This window comes from Passer montanus, unplaced genomic scaffold (assembly GCF_014805655.1).
Source record: "Passer montanus isolate IOZ18808 unplaced genomic scaffold, ASM1480565v1 scaffold3, whole genome shotgun sequence".
NCBI classification, from domain to species: Eukaryota; Metazoa; Chordata; class Aves; order Passeriformes; family Passeridae; genus Passer; species Passer montanus.
Window position 1 is genome coordinate 16277124 of NW_024367707.1, and position 20940 is coordinate 16298063.

Sequence of the window (20940 nt, forward strand, 5' to 3'; positions counted from 1 at the left end):
GTTACACTCAGGGCGACTTTCTTTCCAAATAACTGTCCATTCCAATCCACAAAGCTTGGCAGAAGTCACTTTTTTTGGTCACTGTTGCTATCAGCTGTCCAAGGACGATCAGGGTGGGGGTTGCTAATTTATCCATAACATTCCTATTTAATAGAATGTCTGACGGAAGTTGGAACAAACTCTGTGTGTGTCACTGCCTTTTCTCTTGTTGGTTTTAACTTGTAAATGCAGAGTTCATTTCTGTAGTGTTAAAGACAAAAGTTCATTAAAATTCTGATGTGTTGCCTTTCCTGGATGTAGCCTAAGTTCAGCAAAGTGCACTGTATAAAGTTCATGGGATATCATACTGTCAAATGCAATTATAGAAGGTAAGTTAAGAAGTGAAAGTTTTAAGTCATTTGCCAGAATTATAATGAAAGAAGGTTTTCCTCATCCCACTACAGCTGTACACTTGCCCATGATATTTAATTAGTAACTCTGCTTGGAAGAGAAGGAGCAATGGCCTTCAGGTTTATAGTGAGCTTTGCTCCAAAGAATGAAATGTAAGGGCAGCTGGCTGGTAATAGCAGTTCCAGTTTTTTACCTTAACTTTTCCTGTCAGCCTAAGGCTTGAGTCCTAACCCACACACATTTACATATCTTATTTATCTATGTTAGCCCCAGCTCCCCATGTCCCCAGGCCAAAGCTGAGAATGTGCTTAAAATAAGCACTTGCCCATTTTTCAGAAATTAATGTGTTTGTGTTGAGTTTCAGTTTTTTACATCAGTGTTATTGTAGGAAATGATACTGTGCGATACAAAAAATGTTTCCTGTGTCCAATTTATTTGTCCTGAAACATACTACTTTGGGGAGGCTTTTTTTTATTTACTGTGGAGGATTGCATTGTCCCTTGAAGGCTGTACCCATCATTCATAGAGTATTTCTTAAATGTGTTTTGTTTTGATTTTTAAAGGCTACTGGCTCAATTACATGAAACAGAGACCGCCTTTGATGAGTTTTGGATGAAGCATCAGCAAAAACTAGAGCAGTGTCTGCGCCTTCGGAATTTCGAACAGAATTTCAGAGAGGTGAGAACTTCTTGGTGGCAGTCAATATTTGGTAATATAGAAATGATTCAGCAAATGCTTCCTGCTCTTGATTTTACAGGTCTTGTATGTACTTGCAAGCTTTCTCCAACCTTTTTCTTGTACTTGCCCTTACTTGACACACTGCTATCTTTACTAGTTTGGATTCTTGCCTATAGAGACATAACTTTTTTTTTTTTTCTACAGCCTTAGGAAGTTCTTTTCCATGCTCCCAGCAGTGTATAAACATTTAAAAACTCCTTTGAAACCTGTTCTGTACCACAGAAACATAAAATGCTGCTGCAACACTTTAATCTTGCCAATAGGTCCTTTTATGGAACCAAGTCTCAACTAAACATTTTGGCTGAAATGTTATGAAAACTGTGTCCAGCACTGTGGGTGGGAAGTTGCAACTATAGTGTTAGAAGCTGGGTGGAGGCTGCGCTACAATTTTCACAGCCAGTTTCTGATCTCATATTGTTTAATTCATGTGCTTGATGGCACCTACAGACCCTTTATCCTGGTGTAGCTGATCTCGGAGCACAGCCCCTGTGTCTTCAGGAGAGCAACACTCAGAAAAGCTCTTGCAAGCATTTTTCTGTGTCTAAAACAATTGCTGGAGTGGGGACCTCTCCCTCATGTTCTGCTGTTAAAGTTAATATCACTTTGTGTCCTGTTCATCTGGTGAAAGCAAGATCATAAATGTTTCCTTTGCATTAGTTTGCTTGCATCTTTTTCAGTACCAGGAAACAGGATGACTTCACTGCCTTTTCCTTGTATTTGTTTTCCTTTTTAACTGGGGGGAAGGTAGGCTGACAAATAAAGGTGCTTTGTCTCTGTGTCCCAGTAACCACCTAATGTGAGTCACCTGACTGCAAATAGTGGCTATCACCTATGTAATTGGTGGGTCTCTGGAGAGGTGCAGGTCTCTTCATTCATACTTAGCTGTGTCTCATTTCAGGTCAAAGCAGCTTTGGATATTGTGTCTGAGAGACTGTCTGCTTTCACAGATGTAGGAAACAGCCGTTCACATGTGGAGCATATTTTGAAAGATCTCGCCAACTTTAAAGAAAAATCAGATGTAAGAACTCCGCAAGTTTCCTTAGTTTCTACTATGACAGTGCAGGTGCAGAGGGGAGTGGGATTTGGTTGTTGAGTGTGTCAGCTTAAGCTGACAACAAGGCAGAATCAGTGTCTCAGGTAACATATAGAAGGAATCTGAAATAATGTCTTTAACCATTGGAGCAGATTAATTCTTGGACATCCCTCAATAAAGAGCAGAGTGACCAGACACAGCGGCTGATTGCTTCATGCAAGAACTGCATGAAGTGTCTACATAGCCAAGTTTTGCATTTACTGATCAAGGGGCCACTTCCATTCCTATTAAAACCATGTTTTTCAATAAATCTTAGAGAGAAGAAAGCTGTGTATTGAATGTACAATAAGGATGGCCAACAGAAACATACACTGAACCATATAGAAAGGGTACCTTTTTCTGATCTGTGCTTCACAAAGAAACAAATTGCTCTCTAAGTGAGGTTGTTGCTCTTAAGGCTGAGATAGATTGTTGGGTTTTTTTTGAAATTTGAGTTCAGATTGTTGCTGTACCCCAAATTGCATTCATACACGCACAGACCCTGCTGAATAAGGCATAGAAACACAACAGTGGTTACTTCACAAAGAGGCCTGTGATTAAATTCACTATTATTTCTGAGGTACTCTGGTACATGAAAGTTCTTGGGCATTTGGAAAGACAGGAAATCACTTTGATTTATTAAGCAAGGCAGATATTAACTAAAGATGTATTCTTTATCAATATTGTATTTCACTGTGTAAAAATTGTTTCATTGATCTTGATCCAAGGAAAGATGTATTTTAATCAGTGCTTATTTTCTTAGGAAACTGTAAGAAAAGCCAAAATGTTAGCCTCAGAGCGTGATGCTTTTATTCAAAGCAATCATTATGCTGTGGACTCCATTATTCCAAAATGCAGTGAACTTCATCATCTCTGTGATGCCTTCACTACTGAGATAGAACGGAGGAGAAAACTTCTTAACAAATCTCTGGAACTGCATGATTTACTAGAAAAGGTAAATTTAATATGCAGCAGTTGTTTCCCAAAACCTCAGTTGAACAATTGTCATCATGGTAGGTAATATTATCTCAGTGTGCTGGAAGTTTTCTCTTTAAATAGCTGAATACATGACAAGGTTGAGGTGTTTTAGACTCACAGTGTGTGATGCTGACATTGGTGTGTTCTGAGCCTGTTCTCTGTTTCCAGTCTATGAAGTGGTGTGATGAAGGAATTTACCTGCTGGCTTCCCAGCCAGTGGATAAGTGTCAGTCTCAGGATGGTGCAGAATCAGCATTACAGGAGATTGAGAAGTTCCTGGATACTGGTGCTGGCAATAAAATCAAGGAGTTGAATAAAATTTATGAAGAATATGCACACATCCTCAATGAAGACCTAAAGGTACCAGAAGATGTTTATGTGTGTCTGCGTGTCCATTCTAGAACTGCTCTCTTGTACTGCCATTGATAAAGCAAAATAATCAGTACTAGGAGTTATACCTGTGAACTGGAAAGCCAGTACATTTCTGTGCCTGAGTCTCATCATATCTTTGGATAAGAACCAAGGGCTCCAGAGATTTTCATAACTACTTTAATTTTTCAGATAGTAAAATTGCTTATAAAAAAATTCCCCCAAGTGAGTATTTGAAATACCTTTTTCTTACGTAGGAAAAATGTGCTACCTTTTTTTTTTATTTTTTAGAACTTGAGAATATATTCCTTTTCTTCATGGTTGATGTCTTCATGTAACAGAACCTTAAGACAGTAAAAAAATTTTTTTTTTTTAATTGGAACTTGAATCCCAGATTTCTCAATAGTAAACACACAAAATATTTTTGATGTTCCAATTCTTAAGTGTAAAAAATCACAGTAGATTACATCTTGTTAAGAGTGAAGAATTTCTATGTGTGGTATAAAAGTAATTGCAATTTCAAATCAGTATGTTGGAGATGTCAGTGTAGCTTGTTGATAGGTCTCTGACAGGAATTTAAAAATTATAATAAATTATTTTAATTATTTTTTTTAATTCAAGTTGGTTTCTGTTTCCATGGCAACTGTAGGACCATGTGCAAAAGGTTTTCCAGAAGCAAGAAAGTATGGAAGAAATGTTTCAAAAGCGGCAAGTAAGTCTTAAGAAGCTGGCAGCTAAGCAGACACGTCCTGTTCAGCCAGTTGCTCCAAGACCTGAAGCATTTGTAAAATCTCCTTGTACATCTCCAGGTAAGTTATCTGTATTAGCCTTTAGTTTTTGTGCTATGCTGAGAAACTTAAAGAAACTTCCAGCCATAATGTGTGGTTGCATGAACATCTGTGTCAGATCCGATCCAGTTCTAACTTCTGTTTGATTCTGGTTTACGTGTTTAGGTCTCCAAAGGGAAAATGTGTCCAACTCAGAAAGCAGTGCACTTCGGAGGGTAAACTACAGAAAAGGAAAGGTATTTTTGTCACTTTGCGTTTTTCACACATGCACTACTTCAAAAAGTCATAGTACAACAGAATATTCAGGAGCTCTCAATAAGTGTGAGGGAATTCTGCTGAGAAAGTGATGGCATTGTCCCAGTTGAAGTAACACTGGTGAAAGAGTCACATGGTTTAAATAGGGGCTGCTTTGTTGCTGGGCTGGTTGTGAGGGAGGGTAAAGTAAATAGTAGGAAAAATGTTAGGGGCAACAAAATATTAAGTCTGAACAGGAACCATTTTTTATTTGCCAGTAGTAATTGGCTACTCTTAAAACCATTGACAGTGAAGAAGTAGTTGTCATTGGCTCCAAGACAGCTTCACCTGACCTAGTGGATTGCCATTCCCAAGTGGGGATGGTCTTTCTGCCCTGCCTACAGCAAGGGAGGTATCTGACAGCAGCAACAGAAACGAGGAGTTTCTTGCTGGGTTAGGGAGTTAAATCAACTCAGCAAAGGTGCAGCAAAAGACAAGGCCAGGAGGAAGGCTGGGCCACATGACCAGGATGGACAACATTTGGAGAGAAAAGAGGTAGTTCAAGGAGGGCTTGAAAGCAGAACCCCTCTCTTTTTTCAGCAAGCCATAGTTAGGTTCAGGCATTACAGTTAAAGTTTTATGAGTGAATTTCTGTGTTGGTTTAAGAAGTAACCAGAAAGTTAGCACAGTACCTTATTTTTAGCTTGGAAAACAGACTAAGGCTGGTGTTGCCTACAAGATTATGCTGGTGCTCTGATGTCTTCTTGAAAAGGGTTTTGAACCACCATCTTTTCTTAACTGGCTTTTGGTGAAGAACTTTCCACATCCGAATATTATGTGCTTCAAGACCTTCAGGGTGACTTGAATTTTTTTCACAGCATTCTTGCAAACTGCCTTCATTTTTAGTGGAGTACAGTCTTTCCAGTGAAAAGTGCTGAGCACAAAGCTCTGTATTTTAAAGTTCTGCATTTCTGCATCTGTGATGCCATGATTTTTTTTTCACTGTTTGTTTCTTGCTTTAGAGTGAAATGACTGAACTCCATCAAAGCAGAGGAGGATCTACAATGGATGATGAAGAAAACCTAGCTGTGTTACGACAGTAAGTGTATTTTGATAAGCAAAAAGTGTGGATTTTCTCTGATTTAGCCTGGGTTTTGCTAAGGATGTGATATAACCAGCATATTTCTCTGAAATAACCCTCAGTGGCTTTTGAAATGCATTGGCTATGCTCTGTGCACAGAGGAAGACATTTCTGTCTGCAGCATTATTTACAGTTTGGGTAGTACCAGAGTCTACCTGTGCTGCAGTGAGATGATGCTATGGCTGGACAACTACATATTTTCATTTCAGAGATGATACTGTTTTGAGTAATAACCCCCCTGTAAATCTAGTGAAGGTTTTGGTCTCCATGTTTTGTGACTTTGTCTTTTATCGGACTCTTTTTAGTCCTCTGTTTTGATATGTGTTACCAAAAAAACCACTATTATAAAAACTGAACAGCATAAAGTGTGTTACAGAAATGACATGGTATCACCTGCAGTGCATATAGCAGACCTTGCATTTTTACTTGTAAACTGGCTACTTAACTGGTCTTTTTACTGCTATAACCTTCTGTTACATCACACAAAATCACAAGGGGGGAAGTATGATTCAATGCTTGATCATCATGGAAATTTAACTTAAAGCATAATCAAGATATTTAAAGGGTGTCCTAAATGTCTCTAATTTAAAATTACCAGTGTAGCTTTAAGTCTGTATTTGATAATCCTGTGCAGCTCCAACTCCAGCTCCTGCAGTAGTTGCAAATACAGTATAACCAGACTTTGTACATACAATAATAAAACACTCTGCTGCTTCAACTGAGTTACTACAGCACTGAAACTGCTAGATTTTATGTTTTCCTGTTCAAACACATTTTCAAAAATTTTAGAATGTTTTAAAAATACATATATCTCAGTAAGGATATATAAGGTAATGACAGGAATATCCATGGAACATCACATTTTCCATTACCTGGAAACAGTTATTTTATTGTCTGAAGTTAAGAAGAAAAACAAGCAAAATTAATGTTATGTGAAGTAAAGTCATTACTTTACATAAGTGAATAGGCCCACCTTAATTATCATTCTTTGTCCACAGGCATGTAATGAATGAACTTATTGAGACTGAACGAGCATATGTGGAAGAACTTCTCTGTGTTCTTGAGGTAAAGACTAAGTTTCTCTCTGGATATTGGTGAATCTCTTGCATTTCAAGGATTCTCTTATGTTTCCTTACCACCATAAAGCCTCTGTTTGTTCTGTCAAGCAACTTGGTCATTATGTTTTTCCTTTCTCATCATATTTTCACAGAGGCAACAATATGTGATTTTTCCTAGAAATAGCCATACAACTAGGATTTTTTTATTAGAAAACACAAATTGAGCAGAAAATAAACGTGCTTTAGTATTTAGGTGGAATCATAGTGAGATTTGTAATGATCATTAATTCCTGCAAAAGTTCTCTCCAGAGTCTTGGGTCAGTTCCAGGAAGGTCATGTGTCACACAGGAACGTGAATCTGCGTCAAGAGGCTCCTGTGTCAGAGGAGAAAAGTTGTTTCTTACATCTTCCTTTGCATATCTTTAAGTGAACTTCCACATGTCTTGGGTGCAGCTGTGGGAACAGAATGCCATATAATAAAATCCCCATTTGAAATCATCAAGGAAGCAAAGGTGCTCCCTTTGCTCCACACTTATGGAGGCATGACTGCAGCACTGCTGAGTTGCTTGTAGAAATACACTGCAGTATTCTTTTTTCCTCCAGTTCAAGTCTTCAGCTATGGATATGTAATTTTCCTGTAATCCAATTTGATTTCAAGGAACATGACTGCAGCACTGCTGAGTTGCTTGTAGAAATACACTGCAGTATTCTTTTTTTCTTCCAGTTCAAGTCTTCTGCTATGGATGTGTCATTTTCCTGTAATCCAATTTGATTTCAGGGAGTGATGAAGTTGCAGATAACTATGGCTGAATAATTTGATCAGGATGAACTAGAGTTGAGACAAGTGGATATTATTGGTGTCTGTATCAATGCTAACCTCCTAATAGGAACTGTCAAAAGTTATGGACCAGGACTGATAACTTCTGAGTACATACCTTCAAGTGAGAGTAGTGTATGAGGGTTTTGGACTCTGGTCTTGGTTTTGCTAGTTTGTGCTGAGCTTCCCACAGCATTTACATGCTGTGTTCAGTCCAAGTGCTGGAAGTGTTGATTACAGCAGGATGGTCACATCTGACATGTGGTAATAAATCCAGGTCACTTTGGAGTGGGTCTTAAAGATCACTTTATCCTCTGCTTTTGTATGCAATGCATCTGTACAGGTCTGTTCATAATACCAAGATTTCAATAGTTTGAGGATTTTTGGTCCTTATTGCTGCTACTGGAGCGTCTTTCTATTCCGTGGTATTACTCCTGTTTTCCATAGTTGCAGTGCAACTCCCAGTGGGCCTTAAAGATCACTTTATCCTCTGCTTTTGTATGCAATGCATCTGTACAGGTCTGTTCATAAAATCAAGATTTGAAAAGTTTGAGGATTTTTGGTCCTTATTGCTGCTGCTGGAGCATCTTTCTATTCCTGTGGTATTACTCCAGTTTTCCACAGAGTGCAGTGCAACTCCTGTCTTGCTGGGCCAAGTGTCTTGGTTTTGTGGCACTGTGAGTGACACTCCAGTACTCTATGCCCAGCACACCTCTCTGTGCCTCCTTGCAGTTTGGTAACCCTCTGGCTTGGACTTGGGTGATTGGGAGTGCCAGCTGTAATTCTGGATCAGATCCTTGCTGAGGTATGGCTCAGTGGCAGTCTTCCAGCTTTTGAGGAATTCTAGTTATTTGTTCATAGTTCTGGCTGTTCTCCCATTCCCTTTGTCTCTCCTGTTCTATTAATCTTTCATTTATTCCTGTAAAATAATCTGGTATTCCTTTGTAGACACAGTGTCTACTCTTATTACGTCCTGTTTGTTTGCCATGCATTTTCTGTCTGCCAAGGATTCCAACAGAAAAAAAGTAAGGTAGTTTCCCAAGATTGATTATTTAGAAATGGCTATAGCTTATCCAAGATCAATAATTTTTCTTTCATTAATAACCATGGTCATGCCACTTTAGTCTGTGAAATTCCGTAATCTTTACTGGGAGAAGAATACTGGTCTAGTTTATTTTTAGGTATTGAATTCTACCCTTTTTTCCATTTACTTCAATGGTTTTAGAGCAGATTTCAAATGAAAGACTAAGCAAGGCCTTAAACCTTTTTTCAAGTGAGATTAAATAATCTCTGTGGCTGTATTAAGTAGCTTTCTGTCTCTTTTCTTAAAACACAACTACTGCATAGGTAGTAAAACATGAAGCTTTTTATAGCAAATTTTAAAAATACATCAGCCTAAAGTGAAAAAGATTACAAAAACTTTTTGTCAATCTATGTATTTCACGCTTTTGTTCCTTTAAAATTCACAAGTAATGAACTCTGTCAGGCTTACTTTCACCTGAGCTAAATTTGATATTCTTCTTTTTGCCAGAGCTGGCTGAGCTGCTGTGTTCGATATCATCTTGACTTAAAGTGGAAATCATTCTCTTTGTGGAGCTCTTCATCTAAACTGCATGCTGGCTGCAGCAGTTCTTTTCCTGTTGAAAAAAATTTAACTCCATTTTATCTAAAATTGTTTACATTTTTAAGGCTATACAATTTTCCTTAGTTTATTTATCCCACTCTCTTTTTTTCAGACTCCACATTTTCCTGCTTGGGGCAGGAAAAATATGAGAAAGGAACCAATGCTTAGCTATTTATGAGATCCATCTTCTTTGCCTATACACACTGGGAGGTTTTGTTTTGGTTTGGATTTTTTTGTTTGTTTTTTGGTTTTTTTGTATTGGGTTTTTTGGGGGTTTTTTTGTGTGTGGTGTTTCAGGAAAAAATACACAGACTTTAAAAGGGCTGATTCTGGGTTCTTTAAAAAAATTCTGTTCTATCCAAATGCTTGAATTCTTCAGGTTAGCTGACTTTACCAACTAGTTCTACTTTCTGTAGTTTGGACCACATGTTGAAAAGGTTGAAAATCTTAATTGTATGTGTACTTTTATGTATCTTTTAATTATTTGGTTTGTTATAATTTGGTGTGGTTTATTATAATCAATGTGACTTAATGCAAGGATCACCTTGTGTTTAAAATAATTTTAAAAACCAACAAACCACAAGGGAGAGAAGTCTAATGCAAATCTAAAAAAGATAGAATCATCTTCCTTCAATGCCTGTATGCTAAGAAATGTATTTATATTAAGAAATCTGCTTATAATGCAGGTGTTAGATAATTCCTGCCATTTTTCTGGTTGACTTGTTGGGAGTGTTTTGTTTATTTAGGGTTTTTTGGTGTTTAGAGAGAAGGCAGATTAGTTACCTCAGGCCAAAGGAGAACAGTCCTGGACTAAAGCCACTTGTGTCCTTTTCTGTGCCAGATAAACAGACAAGAGAATGTGTGCTTACATGACAAGTGGAGGATGTGGGAATCTAAAGTTACTCCTTTGGGTACTAAAGCAAATGGAAGATTTTTAGCTTAATGGTTTCTGTTACCTGCAGAAATAACTACAGTCAGCTTATTCCTTCATAGCAATGGCTAAGACAGGCATGAAGGTTTGTGTGTGTACTGGAATTGTGACTCTAAATTCAGATGTGTAAAGTCTTAGCAAAAAGAGTATGAGCTATAATTTGTAAGCAGTATAGGAATGTAGAGCCTTAACTCAGTGAAAATTATTGCAAATTTTGTTTCCTCTTCACTTATCTAGAATTCTAGGATTTACTCAAGTGTCTTTCTAATGACTTTGTGTATGTCTGAGTGGGGTGATGGGAAAACAGAATTTGTATTCTTCTTTCATGATTAAGACTGAGCTCTTTCTTGTCTGTTCGTCAGCCTGAAGGCAGACTGCCTTGTTAGAGAAGTACTGCAAGTAAAGGGAGACAATAATTGTGCCTCTCTCCTGTGTTGCAGGGTTATGCTGCAGAGATGGACAACCCCTTGATGGCTCATCTCATTCCACCAGAACTGCAAAATAAGAAAGATATCTTGTTTGGGAATATGGAAGAGATTTATCACTTTCACAATAGGTGAGGATTTGCATTTGGTTCTAAGAACAGCATTTGGATGAGATTCTTTACTTTGTATTTTGATCTGCCTTAGATTGCTAAAAGGTCTTTACAGAGTTCTGCTTGTCTGTATGGCATGTCAACATTGTATTGCTTAGAAGAGGAAAAGCAAAATATCTGTGGAAGATGAGCAAAGCTGTGTGAAACTGCATACATGCAGTACACAGGTAGAATTTTGCATTGTGGTCGTCTTTCTGAAGCAAGATATTTGAATCTGGTTACAAGATAATTAAAGTAGGTTTTATTTGCATTTCTTTTTTTCATTGCTTTTGCTATGGAAAGTGAATTATGGTTCTAAACCACAAATTCTCAACTCTTACATCTGATTGAGGGTGATTAATTTTATATTTCTATAGATGTATTAAATAATATATAACATTAATATATAAAACCATATTTATTTGTATATATTAAAATATATAATGAGTGACCTCTCTGAAGTCTGAGTCCTTGCTGCTAGAGAGGTGTTTCTTCATAGGATTATATTTAAATTCATAGGAAAGGGAAATTGATTTTCAAGAGAAGTTAAGCATATTAAATAGTTGTTTCTTATTCAGTCAAAACTAGAATGAATGCTTTGTCACTCGATTTTTTTAATTTGTGTTTCAGATGGGTTTATTTTCAATTTTGGGATGGTGGTTTTTGAGTCGTTTGGTGTGTGGTGTTTGGTATTTGGAAAGCAAAACCCAAACACTTTAAACTGTACAAATCCTGCTGCTGAATACATAAGGAAGGGAAATTAAATCCCCCTTCCTTCTCCAACACTGCATTTGATTTCAGTTGCAGACACAGTAAGCTAAAATAAATTGGTCAGAATATTTGTTTTAATTTGCTATCCCCTTTGAAGTACACAAAGAATTATGTTTAATTTGGCAGCATTACAACTCTGTTTCTGAAAGTTTAGAAAACTAATTGCAAGACTGTGAACATTATGACACTTTTCCTGATTATGTGGTCTAAGAAAATTTTCTTTCCCATAGGATATTCTTGAGAGAACTAGAAACCTATGTGGAATACCCAGAACTAGTAGGACGGTGCTTTCTGGACCAGGTGTGTGTGGCCTTTTGCTGGCACTTCATTCACAAACCTCTTTAGGGCTGTAACACGTGAGAGTGATTCTCATTACCACCACATCCCCTTTGTTTGTCCTGAGCATGTAATAGGTTGAGAATTTAGATGTTATTTGAGAGTTGAGATCTTTCCCTTATGCAGTACAATTGATTTTGTTAGAAAGAAACTACTATATTCTTAAAAGAAAACTGCTTTTTTAAAGTGTCAGTCAGGAAAGCATAAAGAGGAATCATGCTCTGCATTGTTTCACATCACTATAAATGGTTGGTTTACTTGGTTAGATTTCTTTAGTGGATTGTTGTTTTGTTCTTTTCTGTTTTCTTTAAAGAGTACACCTCAACAGAGTAAGTCCAAAACATTTTTGTTACAAAAAAAGAACACTATGACAAAAATAAACTTTTTAAATTGGGGATATGCTAACCAATGAGTCTCACCTGTATTATGCTAAAGGCTAAATAAGAATGTGTGTATGAAAATCAGACTCCTGCTGTTGCTGCCTATTGATGCTCTAAAGCTCCTGGGAGGAGCCATCCCTCTCCCTTCTGTTTTACTGCCTACATCCATTTTGATGCTGTTTCCTAAAACTGAGGGATGGAGGTGCTTCTGTGCCTGCTGATTTCCTGCCTGCTCTTTCCTTTATATCTATGGTTACTATGACATTTTCAACAGTCTTTATTTCCTTTTGCTTTCAGCAAGTACTGAAGTAATGCTATTTAATTTTTTAAGTAATAAGGGAGAGCAAACTGCTTGATTTACCTTCGTGTGAATCCTGGTGAAAAATACATTTGTGAAAAGAAAATAAAGGAAAAGGACAAAGTCTTTTAAAAAATCTACAAAGTGGGTCTCGTGGCTGGGCACACAGAGAGATATTTTTCATATTGTAGTAGAAATATATTTGTAAATATAACATATGCTTCTTCATGAGGTGTTTAACATTCAACTGAAGCAAAAATTAACAAGAATGTTTTATTTTGCAAATTAGTAGCCATTACAAAATCAGTGATTTTGCAATTCCTAGAGGCATGCTAAGGAAAAAACAATGATTCAATTTTTGGTGGTGGTGGATTCTTTCATAGCATTATTGAAAATGAAAAAAATTGCTATGAGCTTTGTATATTAAAGTCACAAGAATTCATGAATTTTTTGCTTGTCGCCCCAATTCCAGATGGAAGACTTCCAGATTTATGAAAAATACTGTCAAAATAAACCTCGATCTGAAAGTTTGTGGAGGCAGTTTTCAGACTCTGTATTTTTCCAGGTATGCTTGCCTGAATCCCTAAAATAATGGTGGCTTTGATTTTGTTGGGGTTGGGGTTTTTTGTTTGGTTTATTTTTACTGAAGTTTCTCAAGAGCAAATACTGATTAGTGTCCTGATGAAATCCAACCCTGATTACAGGAATGTCAAAGGAAACTCGACCACAAGCTCAGTTTGGACTCGTACTTGCTGAAACCTGTTCAAAGAATAACCAAATACCAATTATTGCTAAAGGTAAGCCTTACTAAACTATAATGCTAAGCATATTTTTTGCAGTTTTTTTGAATGCTGCTTCTCTCATCCTGTTGGAGAGAAACCTAAAAGTTAGTGAGCAGGTGTGTAAATGGAAACCCAAATCCCTGTTCATCAGTTTTCAAGTCAGTTCTTTTTTCTTTCAGTCAAAAAATTTCTAATGAGCAAACATTGCACAGAGACATCTTGTGTAACTACTTTTGCCCTTAGATTGCATCTGAAAAGTAGGTGCAAAGTTGAGGGGAAAACAGAAGGTTCAAGAAACCCTTAAAAAAAAGATGATAGAGTATCTGAAGTACTTCAGTTATGGTCACCCCACCCATATTGCAGCAACTTCTCTTGCTGGACTCTGGGAAATGCACTTGAGAGTGAGCACTGCATGGTGTTTGTATGGAGGAGGCTGTTGCGAGTCACTTAAATATGCTGTACTGAGAGAGCAAAATAACAGCAATATACTAGCATAAATTTATTTATAGTATGATATAACATTTTGCCATGTTTAAAATATTTCTCACAAAGACATGTTACAATTCTTGTATTTAACAGTAGCTTAAAAATTCACCTCAAACCAGATTTACTCGAGTTAAAACTGAGCTGTTAACAGCCTTTAAAGAATTAATTACTTCAGTCTTGTGTAAAAAGAGGAGAATTATAAAGGTTTTTTACTTAAAATAACTTCCTACAGTCCATGACTAAATTCCTATTTTTCTACTGTGAAGTCAGAGAAGTTCCAAATGAACTTGCTGCTGTGTTCATCTGTATCAAATTGGAAGATGCTGCTTCACCAGTAATCCCTTTAGAGAAGGGATTCCTTTTTAGATGTGTAGCCAGTACCCAATGCAGTAAGGGTAAATCTGCTACAAGCATGCAAGGTCTTGCCATAATTAAAAGAGTAATTTAAGTTTGACTAGTTGCTACTGTTTCAAAAGCTAGGTAAGTGTGTTGTCATTCCATTGCACTCAGGAAATGTTGAAGTACAGTAAGAACTGTGAAGGTGCTGAAGATCTTCAGGAAGCACTAACATCTATCCTGGGCATTCTTAAAGCAGTTAATGATTCCATGCACCAGATAGCCATTACAGGCTATGATGTAAGTAGCAGTATTTTTGCTTACTTTTAACTTTATTTACATTTCTTTTTTAGATATATGTACAGCATGCCCTATACTATGTACTAATAATGAGAAGAGTGTTTTACAAAACATGCTTTTAACTTAATTGTGTAATGAAAATAATAGGAAGGGATCTCTTTATACTGTTGAAGTTTTCCTGCTATGACTAATATTTTCCTCTGTCTACCTAAGCTGGTTTTTCCTTTGATCTTTGTTTTTCTTTGTTCTTTGTTTTGGGTGTAAAACTACATCCAAAACTTTCAGTTCCCCAAAAAAATAACAAAGCCCAAAACAATACATAAGCAGATTTGGAGCAGAGTTTGCGGGGAAAAACCAAATAACCAAACATGTATTTTGCTTCCCTCTCTCTGTGTGTAGTTCTCTGTGCCAGTGCCTCTGCTACTGGTACTTTCAACTGTAGAATCCTGCCTGAACAGTGATGGCCAGTGCAAATTATATGGAGAAATTCAACACTGATTTCATTGCATTTCCAAATCCAACATAAACACTGAAATGAGAGATTATTGGGAACAACATTCTTCTGAAGACCTGTTCGGAGTCTATTGTAATCTGATGTTATCTCTGTAGTTACAAACATGACTGGTTTTTTTGTTCCAGGGAAACCTGAATGAGCTGGGCAAGCTTTTAATGCAGGGATCCTTCAATGTCTGGACTGACCATAAAAAGGGTCACACAAAGGTGAAAGATTTGGCACGCTTCAAGCCAATGCAGCGACACCTCTTCCTCCATGAGAAAGCAGTGCTGTTCTGTAAAAAGCGAGAAGAAAATGGAGAGGGATATGAGAAAGCACCTTCTTATAGCTACAAACACTCCTTAAATGTAAGACACTGATCAGTCAAGGTACTGAGGGCTTAGCCTGTAGTAATATTCTGGTTTTATCTGCAAACCTGTGTTGCAGCATTGTACTGGGAACTTCACTCTTTCAGACAAACCTGACTGGTGCTGCAGGTCTGTGTTATTTTGTGTTGCTGTCTGTCCAGCTGAAAGGCAGTTGCATTAATCACACAGAAAACATAGGGAAAGGTAATATAAAAATCATGAAGGGTTTGTTGGTCTGGATTTTAAAAGCAACATTTTACGAGTCAGTCTCAATCTAATGTACCTACACACTTCTTCCCTCCAAGGTAGCCAGGCTGATACAAAGCACTAAATCTCTTGTCTCCAACACACAGATCACAAATTGTTAGCTATTCTTTTCCTTGTGCAAGAAGCCAGATGGGGTTTTCCTTTTCAGAAATAAGGTACCAAAGAATACCAGTAGATTTCCCTCTTCTGTTTTTAACATAATTGCAATGCAGTAGGTCAGCTTCTGTTCTCTTTGCTTCCAGATGGCTGCAGTTGGAATAACAGAAAATGTCAAAGGTGATGCAAAAAAATTTGAAATCTGGTATAATGCAAGGGAAGAAGTTTACATTGTACAGGTAAATAACATGGCCCTACATGGCCCTACATTCAAAAAAACAAAACAAAACAAAACCAAAAACAAAAAAAGAGAGAGAGAAGAAAAAAGGGGAGGAGGAGTCTAACCCTAAGAAGATCTGGAGGGTTTTTCCCCTCTGTTATATCACTTCTAGAGTGTTATGAGGAAATGTAGAGAAAAAAAAGAATACCTTAATCATATTTCAATGAAAGAGACTTCTGGGGAAAAAAATTAATCACATCTTACAGTGTCCATAGAGGATATTTATACACATTACTATAGCTGTCACTGAAGTAGTGGATGGCTTGGGAGATGGGGCTTGGCTGCAGCACATGCACAGCCTCTGCCTCAGCCTGTTCCAGTGGCTACAACCAGTTTCTGGTCACAGAAGCACTGGAGGGGGAGCTTTGTCTATCCCTCTTGAACGATTCCTCTGAGGCTATGCTTTGGCATGTAACTATTTGTGTAGTAACTATTCTGTGCTTGATGGCTGATTGTATTTATTTTTGGGTAGGCACCAACCCCTGAAGTTAAAGCTACTTGGGTAAATGAAATAAGAAAAGTGCTAACGAGTCAACTGCAGGCATGCAGAGGTAAAATACTTCGGAGATTCTCTTTTTTATTTGTCAATCTTTTTAAATCTATTTTCTCTTCGATCCTCAGATCCTGCCCTCTAGATCTTCCTGGTGTGGGACACAAATTAATTCTAATAGTTCTTTTTCTTTTCTCTGTTATAGAAGCTAGTCAGCACAGGACACTAGAACAAACACAGAGCTTACCTCTACCACTACCAGCATCATCTTGTGCAAGGTAAGTATGTTGTCACATCATCTTGTGCATATACTAATACATCTGAATTGCAGCTCTTCATTGCTACCCCTTAATACTGGTCCTGGTGTTTTAAGGTTTTAGTTCTCTTCTTACTGTAAAGCTGTAAAGCCTGGAGTTTATACATTTCCAGAGCTGTTAAACTGAGCAGCAGTGGCATGTGGTTTGCCAACTGATAGAGAATGCCACTGAAATATAATTTTCTACACCAGCCAAAATCCTGATGGGATTATGTGTCTGCATGTTGAGCAGCTGATTATATACATTATGGTCCAGATAAGAGAGTTTTATGGAACTTTTTTTTTTCTTTTTATGAAGCTTTTTTCTTCCTTCACTGTTCTTTTCCTTTACTTTTTCTTCCTTTTCCAATCTTCTTTTTTGGCTTTTTCACAGCAGTATCTTTTCTCTGTCTCTTGTTCTTTTACTCCAATTTACTTTTTTTTTAACCAAAGTAATGTGTTAATTCCTCCAGTGTCCCAATTTCAGGGTGAAGTTGTTTTTTTTTCTATCCTTCCCCATACCAACCTATATATTCTTCTGTTCCCATCTGTTGTTCTGCCCTTGCCTGACACCTCTCTTTAATCCTCTGCTACTCAGTCTGGTTTTTCATGTGTGTGTGCATATACCTATCCACAAGCCCATGTGCTCACGTCCATGTGGTGTGTGCTCAAATATATATTGGTAGCTGTCTGCCCTGCATCTTTTATGCATCTACTTATTGCTCAGGGAGAATTTCCCAGATATATTGTATTTGTGGAGTGTCTTTCTCTATCCCATTCCCAGATGGAGTTGTGATGGGTATCCACTGCAAGGTCCCTCATTTGTTCCTGTATTAAGAGCTTCTGAGAGGCAGAGTTTATTCCTTTATCTTTCTTCATTTATTCCTAGTACATTCAGGAGGAGCCTGTTAGCTGCAAGTGAGTGGAAGTTGTCCTGAGCCATCTTTCCAGTAACTCCCACTGCCGTGGTACATGTGATTGCAGTTAGTCAGGAGAGGTGTTTCTCATCCATATGTTCCCATGGGCTTTAAATGCACAATCACCAATGACTTTTTCAGTCCTGGAAGCTACAGTCTGAGAAGGAACAAATGAATGGAAGTTTTCAGCCTATATATTTGTATGTAAAAACCTGTGATTGGATTGATTGTCTTCTCTTCTAATAAACAGTCCTTCACGGAACCACATCAGAAATACCAAAAAAATGGAGGAGAAAAAAGCTGATCTCACAAGTCTAGAAGGTTGTGGCACTACAGTAGCACCAAAGTACCCCGAGAAAGGCAAAGGTGAGTTTTCCCATACATGTTGTGGTCTTTAATTGCAAGGAGCATGCCTGCACTGCAGCTGCACAGGCAGATCCACCAGCAGAGTAGCCACGGTAGTGCAGGGGAGGCAGCAGGGCTCCTGAAGGAGCAGGGCTTTGCTGTTTTCAGCCCTAGGGCAGCCCACCCACAAAGTGCTGCCCACACTGCCCAGCGTGCTGGTCCCATCTGCCCTTAGTTTGCGATTGATTTCTGCATTCCAGTGTGTGGTGTGGACAGGCCCAAAGCCATCTTGAGTGGATGGTAGCCAAAGGCAAGTGGGAACTATTTGTTACGAGGCCGAAGTCTGCAGTAGATCTTCTCTTAAGAGAAGACCAACTTCTCAGGGTTCTCTTTCTCTGACAAAATTTCTTGGTATTACTTGATGTGAGAGGGAGTTTTTTGTTCTGTTCTGCTTTTTCTCTTTAATTTTTTTCCCATCATGGAAATTATTTATTGAACTACTGATAGTACAAGGCCTTGCACAGCAAGAACTGGACACTTGTGTTGTACCCAGACTTTCAGTGGTCCCTTCTCATTCTAACGTGCAGGTTCCTGGCATAGCTGCAAATGACTTTGTGCCTTGATCTTTTCATGGCATTCTCCCTTTTCTTTCTGTGTCTCTCTCTTCCTTTGTAGACAACACTAGCTCTACCTCAGAATGCTCTGTACTGTCAAAAAAGCGCTTTACGCTGCAGGGCTTTACTAACCTCAAAAGTCAGAAAGGTAACTTAAAAATAAGTCTAGCCTGTTTTCTGTGTAAGGCTGTGATTGGAGCATCACCTTGTACGTGTGTGTAGTGTGGTAGGTTTTTAGTGTACACACTAGCTTGTTCTTCCAAGGTCAAGCTAGGTTCCTTAGTTGGTGCCTCTGACAGGGAGATTTCAAGGGAAGCCAGCTCCAGAGTGGGAGGGGGAGATGCAGCTAGGAAAAGTGGGGCTGTGGAGATGCAAGAGAAGGAGTGTGGTTTGCAGTGCCTCCAATCTCACTGTCAAGGCCAAGGGTGGAGTTTATAGTGCCTCATTTCTGTAGAAAAACTAGAGGAAGGAAGCTGTGTTCTCACCAGACACCTGGCCTGCTCCTAGCTTCAGTGGATCTGCCCCAAATGCACTTGTACTTGGCAAAAAGGAATCAAGGTGATCCTGTGAAGGTTTTATAGAGGGCTTTTTATCGGCATCCTTGCTAACAAAATTCTCAAAGCGTAAATAACTACAGCAGAATGTGTCTGACAATGTTTTGCTGGATAGAAAAATAAGAAAGAATTTCCCTATTCTTCCAGAAGTGGTCTTTGCCTCTTTTTTCCTAGACAGGAAAAAAGTGTTTGAGACTTTTCTTGCTTCCTCCTGCCAAGTAATCACACTGGTACAGTCACTTCTTGCTTTGAAGAGCTGTCTTTGAACAGTCTGAATTGCATTAAGATGATGGCACTTGATCAACAGCATGGTATTTTTTCCCCATCAGAATGCCTGTTTAAAACCCAATTACCTTTGAGTTCTTTCTGGAAAGACTCTAGGATTGTTTATCTAATGCTATAGAGGTGAGCACTAATGTCCCATGCTTGCCTTGACAGAAACTCCATCTCCTTCTGCTAAAAGCCAGACATTGCCAATGATCCTTCTTACAGGACCAGGTATTGCTGTAACACTAGATTTACATTAAAATGATTGCTTAATTTGGTAATGTTTGCCTGAAATTGAAGTATTCAGTTGATGTCTAGTCAATTTAGGAAAGGTTACATATATTTTAATCTATTACTGTAAAATAAATTTGTCCATTTATCTTCAAATATCTACTTGTAAATAGTTAATTCCTTCTGCTGCCATGCACCAGTGACAGCTAAAATTTTATTACAGAAATCCACTTGTTTTCCAGTGTAAACTCAAAGGTATTTAGCATGCAATCCACCTATTCTCCTTTTTCCAGTTCTTCAATATCTCTCTTCTGTGTTTTTTTACCTATTCATCCTCCTGCAGCTTCTCCTACCAGTCCTGACAAAAAAGCCAAACGGCACGAAGTAGTGAGTGACCCAACTCCTTTTGGTTCAAGAGGTACAGTGCTGCCACATCTTGTACACCACAAGAACCCACACATCCCTCATGTAGCATGTTACATCAGAGTGCTGAGAATACCTGTGTGATGCTGTTGTGTGCAGGACTATTGACATCAGCTGTGTTTTTCCAAGGGGATCTATATATACTGGTTTTGATAGCACAACTGGTTGAAGTTTTACCTTGGTTTACATAGAGTAGCATATGAGTAACTAGTTTTTAGAAGATGGGGAAAGAGATCTGTTGCTGAAGAGAGCCAGAAGCCATGTGTTTAATGGAATTACAGGCTGCCATGTGTTTAATGGAATTACAGGACTGCCCAGCTACTCTGCCACCATGTTTTTCCAAGTGTTAGAATCCTTCTCTCACTGGGGCCCTTGTGGCGAGGATTTAATTTCTAAGAAAAAAAAATAATTCCAAAACTGAGATCACTGTTATGAGGAATTTCCATTTTAGATCTGCATTTATTACTGCAGACACAGCCCTGTTGCATTTTTCTTTGGGTGATAGTTGGCAACTTTTACTACCCTGTGAACCCCAGATGACTTAACTGAGCCCCTTGCAGCAATTTGCCTCCCATCCTCCTAACTCACAGCTAAGCAGAGAATAGGAAAGTACTTCAATAAACAACCCATTTCTAACCAGCAGGGCTGATGGTGAAAGTTTGAGTACAAATCCCTAGGGCTAATGAACTAGAGTAGTAGAGAGTACAAGGAGAGCAGTCCCTCTCCTCCCAACTCTTTCCACCACTATGTTCTTTAGAAAATATTTGTCTAAACCTGAAGCTGTTTCAATCCCTACCATCAGCCTCCCCTCCAGGTTTCTGAAGCCTGTTGTCTTGTCTATGGAAATGGTGCAAGCTCAGCTGCTGTGCTGCAGAAACTGCAACATCATTCACCTTG

The 20940-nt window shown here is 38.3% G+C and overlaps 1 protein-coding gene across 12 annotated transcripts in view; it reads left to right on the forward strand.

Moving 5' to 3' along the window:
- Positions 1 to 20940, forward strand: part of MCF2L (MCF.2 cell line derived transforming sequence like) — a 148159-nt gene that overhangs the window by 121049 nt on the left and 6170 nt on the right. For 8 of the 12 annotated variants that reach the window (XM_039714382.1, XM_039714385.1, XM_039714383.1 and 5 more), the window contains 20 exons: positions 954 to 1068; positions 2027 to 2146; positions 2964 to 3155; positions 3347 to 3538; positions 4197 to 4356; positions 4501 to 4571; positions 5592 to 5668; positions 6709 to 6775; positions 10581 to 10696; positions 11716 to 11785; positions 12972 to 13064; positions 13204 to 13296; positions 14278 to 14403; positions 15043 to 15264; positions 15774 to 15866; positions 16380 to 16458; positions 16603 to 16675; positions 17860 to 17975; positions 19561 to 19620; positions 19964 to 20038. In XM_039714382.1, the coding sequence (XP_039570316.1) occupies positions 954 to 1068; positions 2027 to 2146; positions 2964 to 3155; positions 3347 to 3538; positions 4197 to 4356; positions 4501 to 4571; positions 5592 to 5668; positions 6709 to 6775; positions 10581 to 10696; positions 11716 to 11785; positions 12972 to 13064; positions 13204 to 13296; positions 14278 to 14403; positions 15043 to 15264; positions 15774 to 15866; positions 16380 to 16458; positions 16603 to 16675; positions 17860 to 17975; positions 19561 to 19620; positions 19964 to 20038 (2210 nt within the window). Of the gene's footprint in view, positions 1 to 953; positions 1069 to 2026; positions 2147 to 2963; positions 3156 to 3346; positions 3539 to 4196; positions 4357 to 4500; positions 4572 to 5591; positions 5669 to 6708; positions 6776 to 10580; positions 10697 to 11715; positions 11786 to 12971; positions 13065 to 13203; positions 13297 to 14277; positions 14404 to 15042; positions 15265 to 15773; positions 15867 to 16379; positions 16459 to 16602; positions 16676 to 17859; positions 17976 to 18629; positions 18717 to 19560; positions 19621 to 19963; positions 20039 to 20940 lie in introns of all 12 variants that reach the window. The other 4 variants (XM_039714386.1, XM_039714387.1, XM_039714393.1 and 1 more) reach the window with 3 other exon arrangements.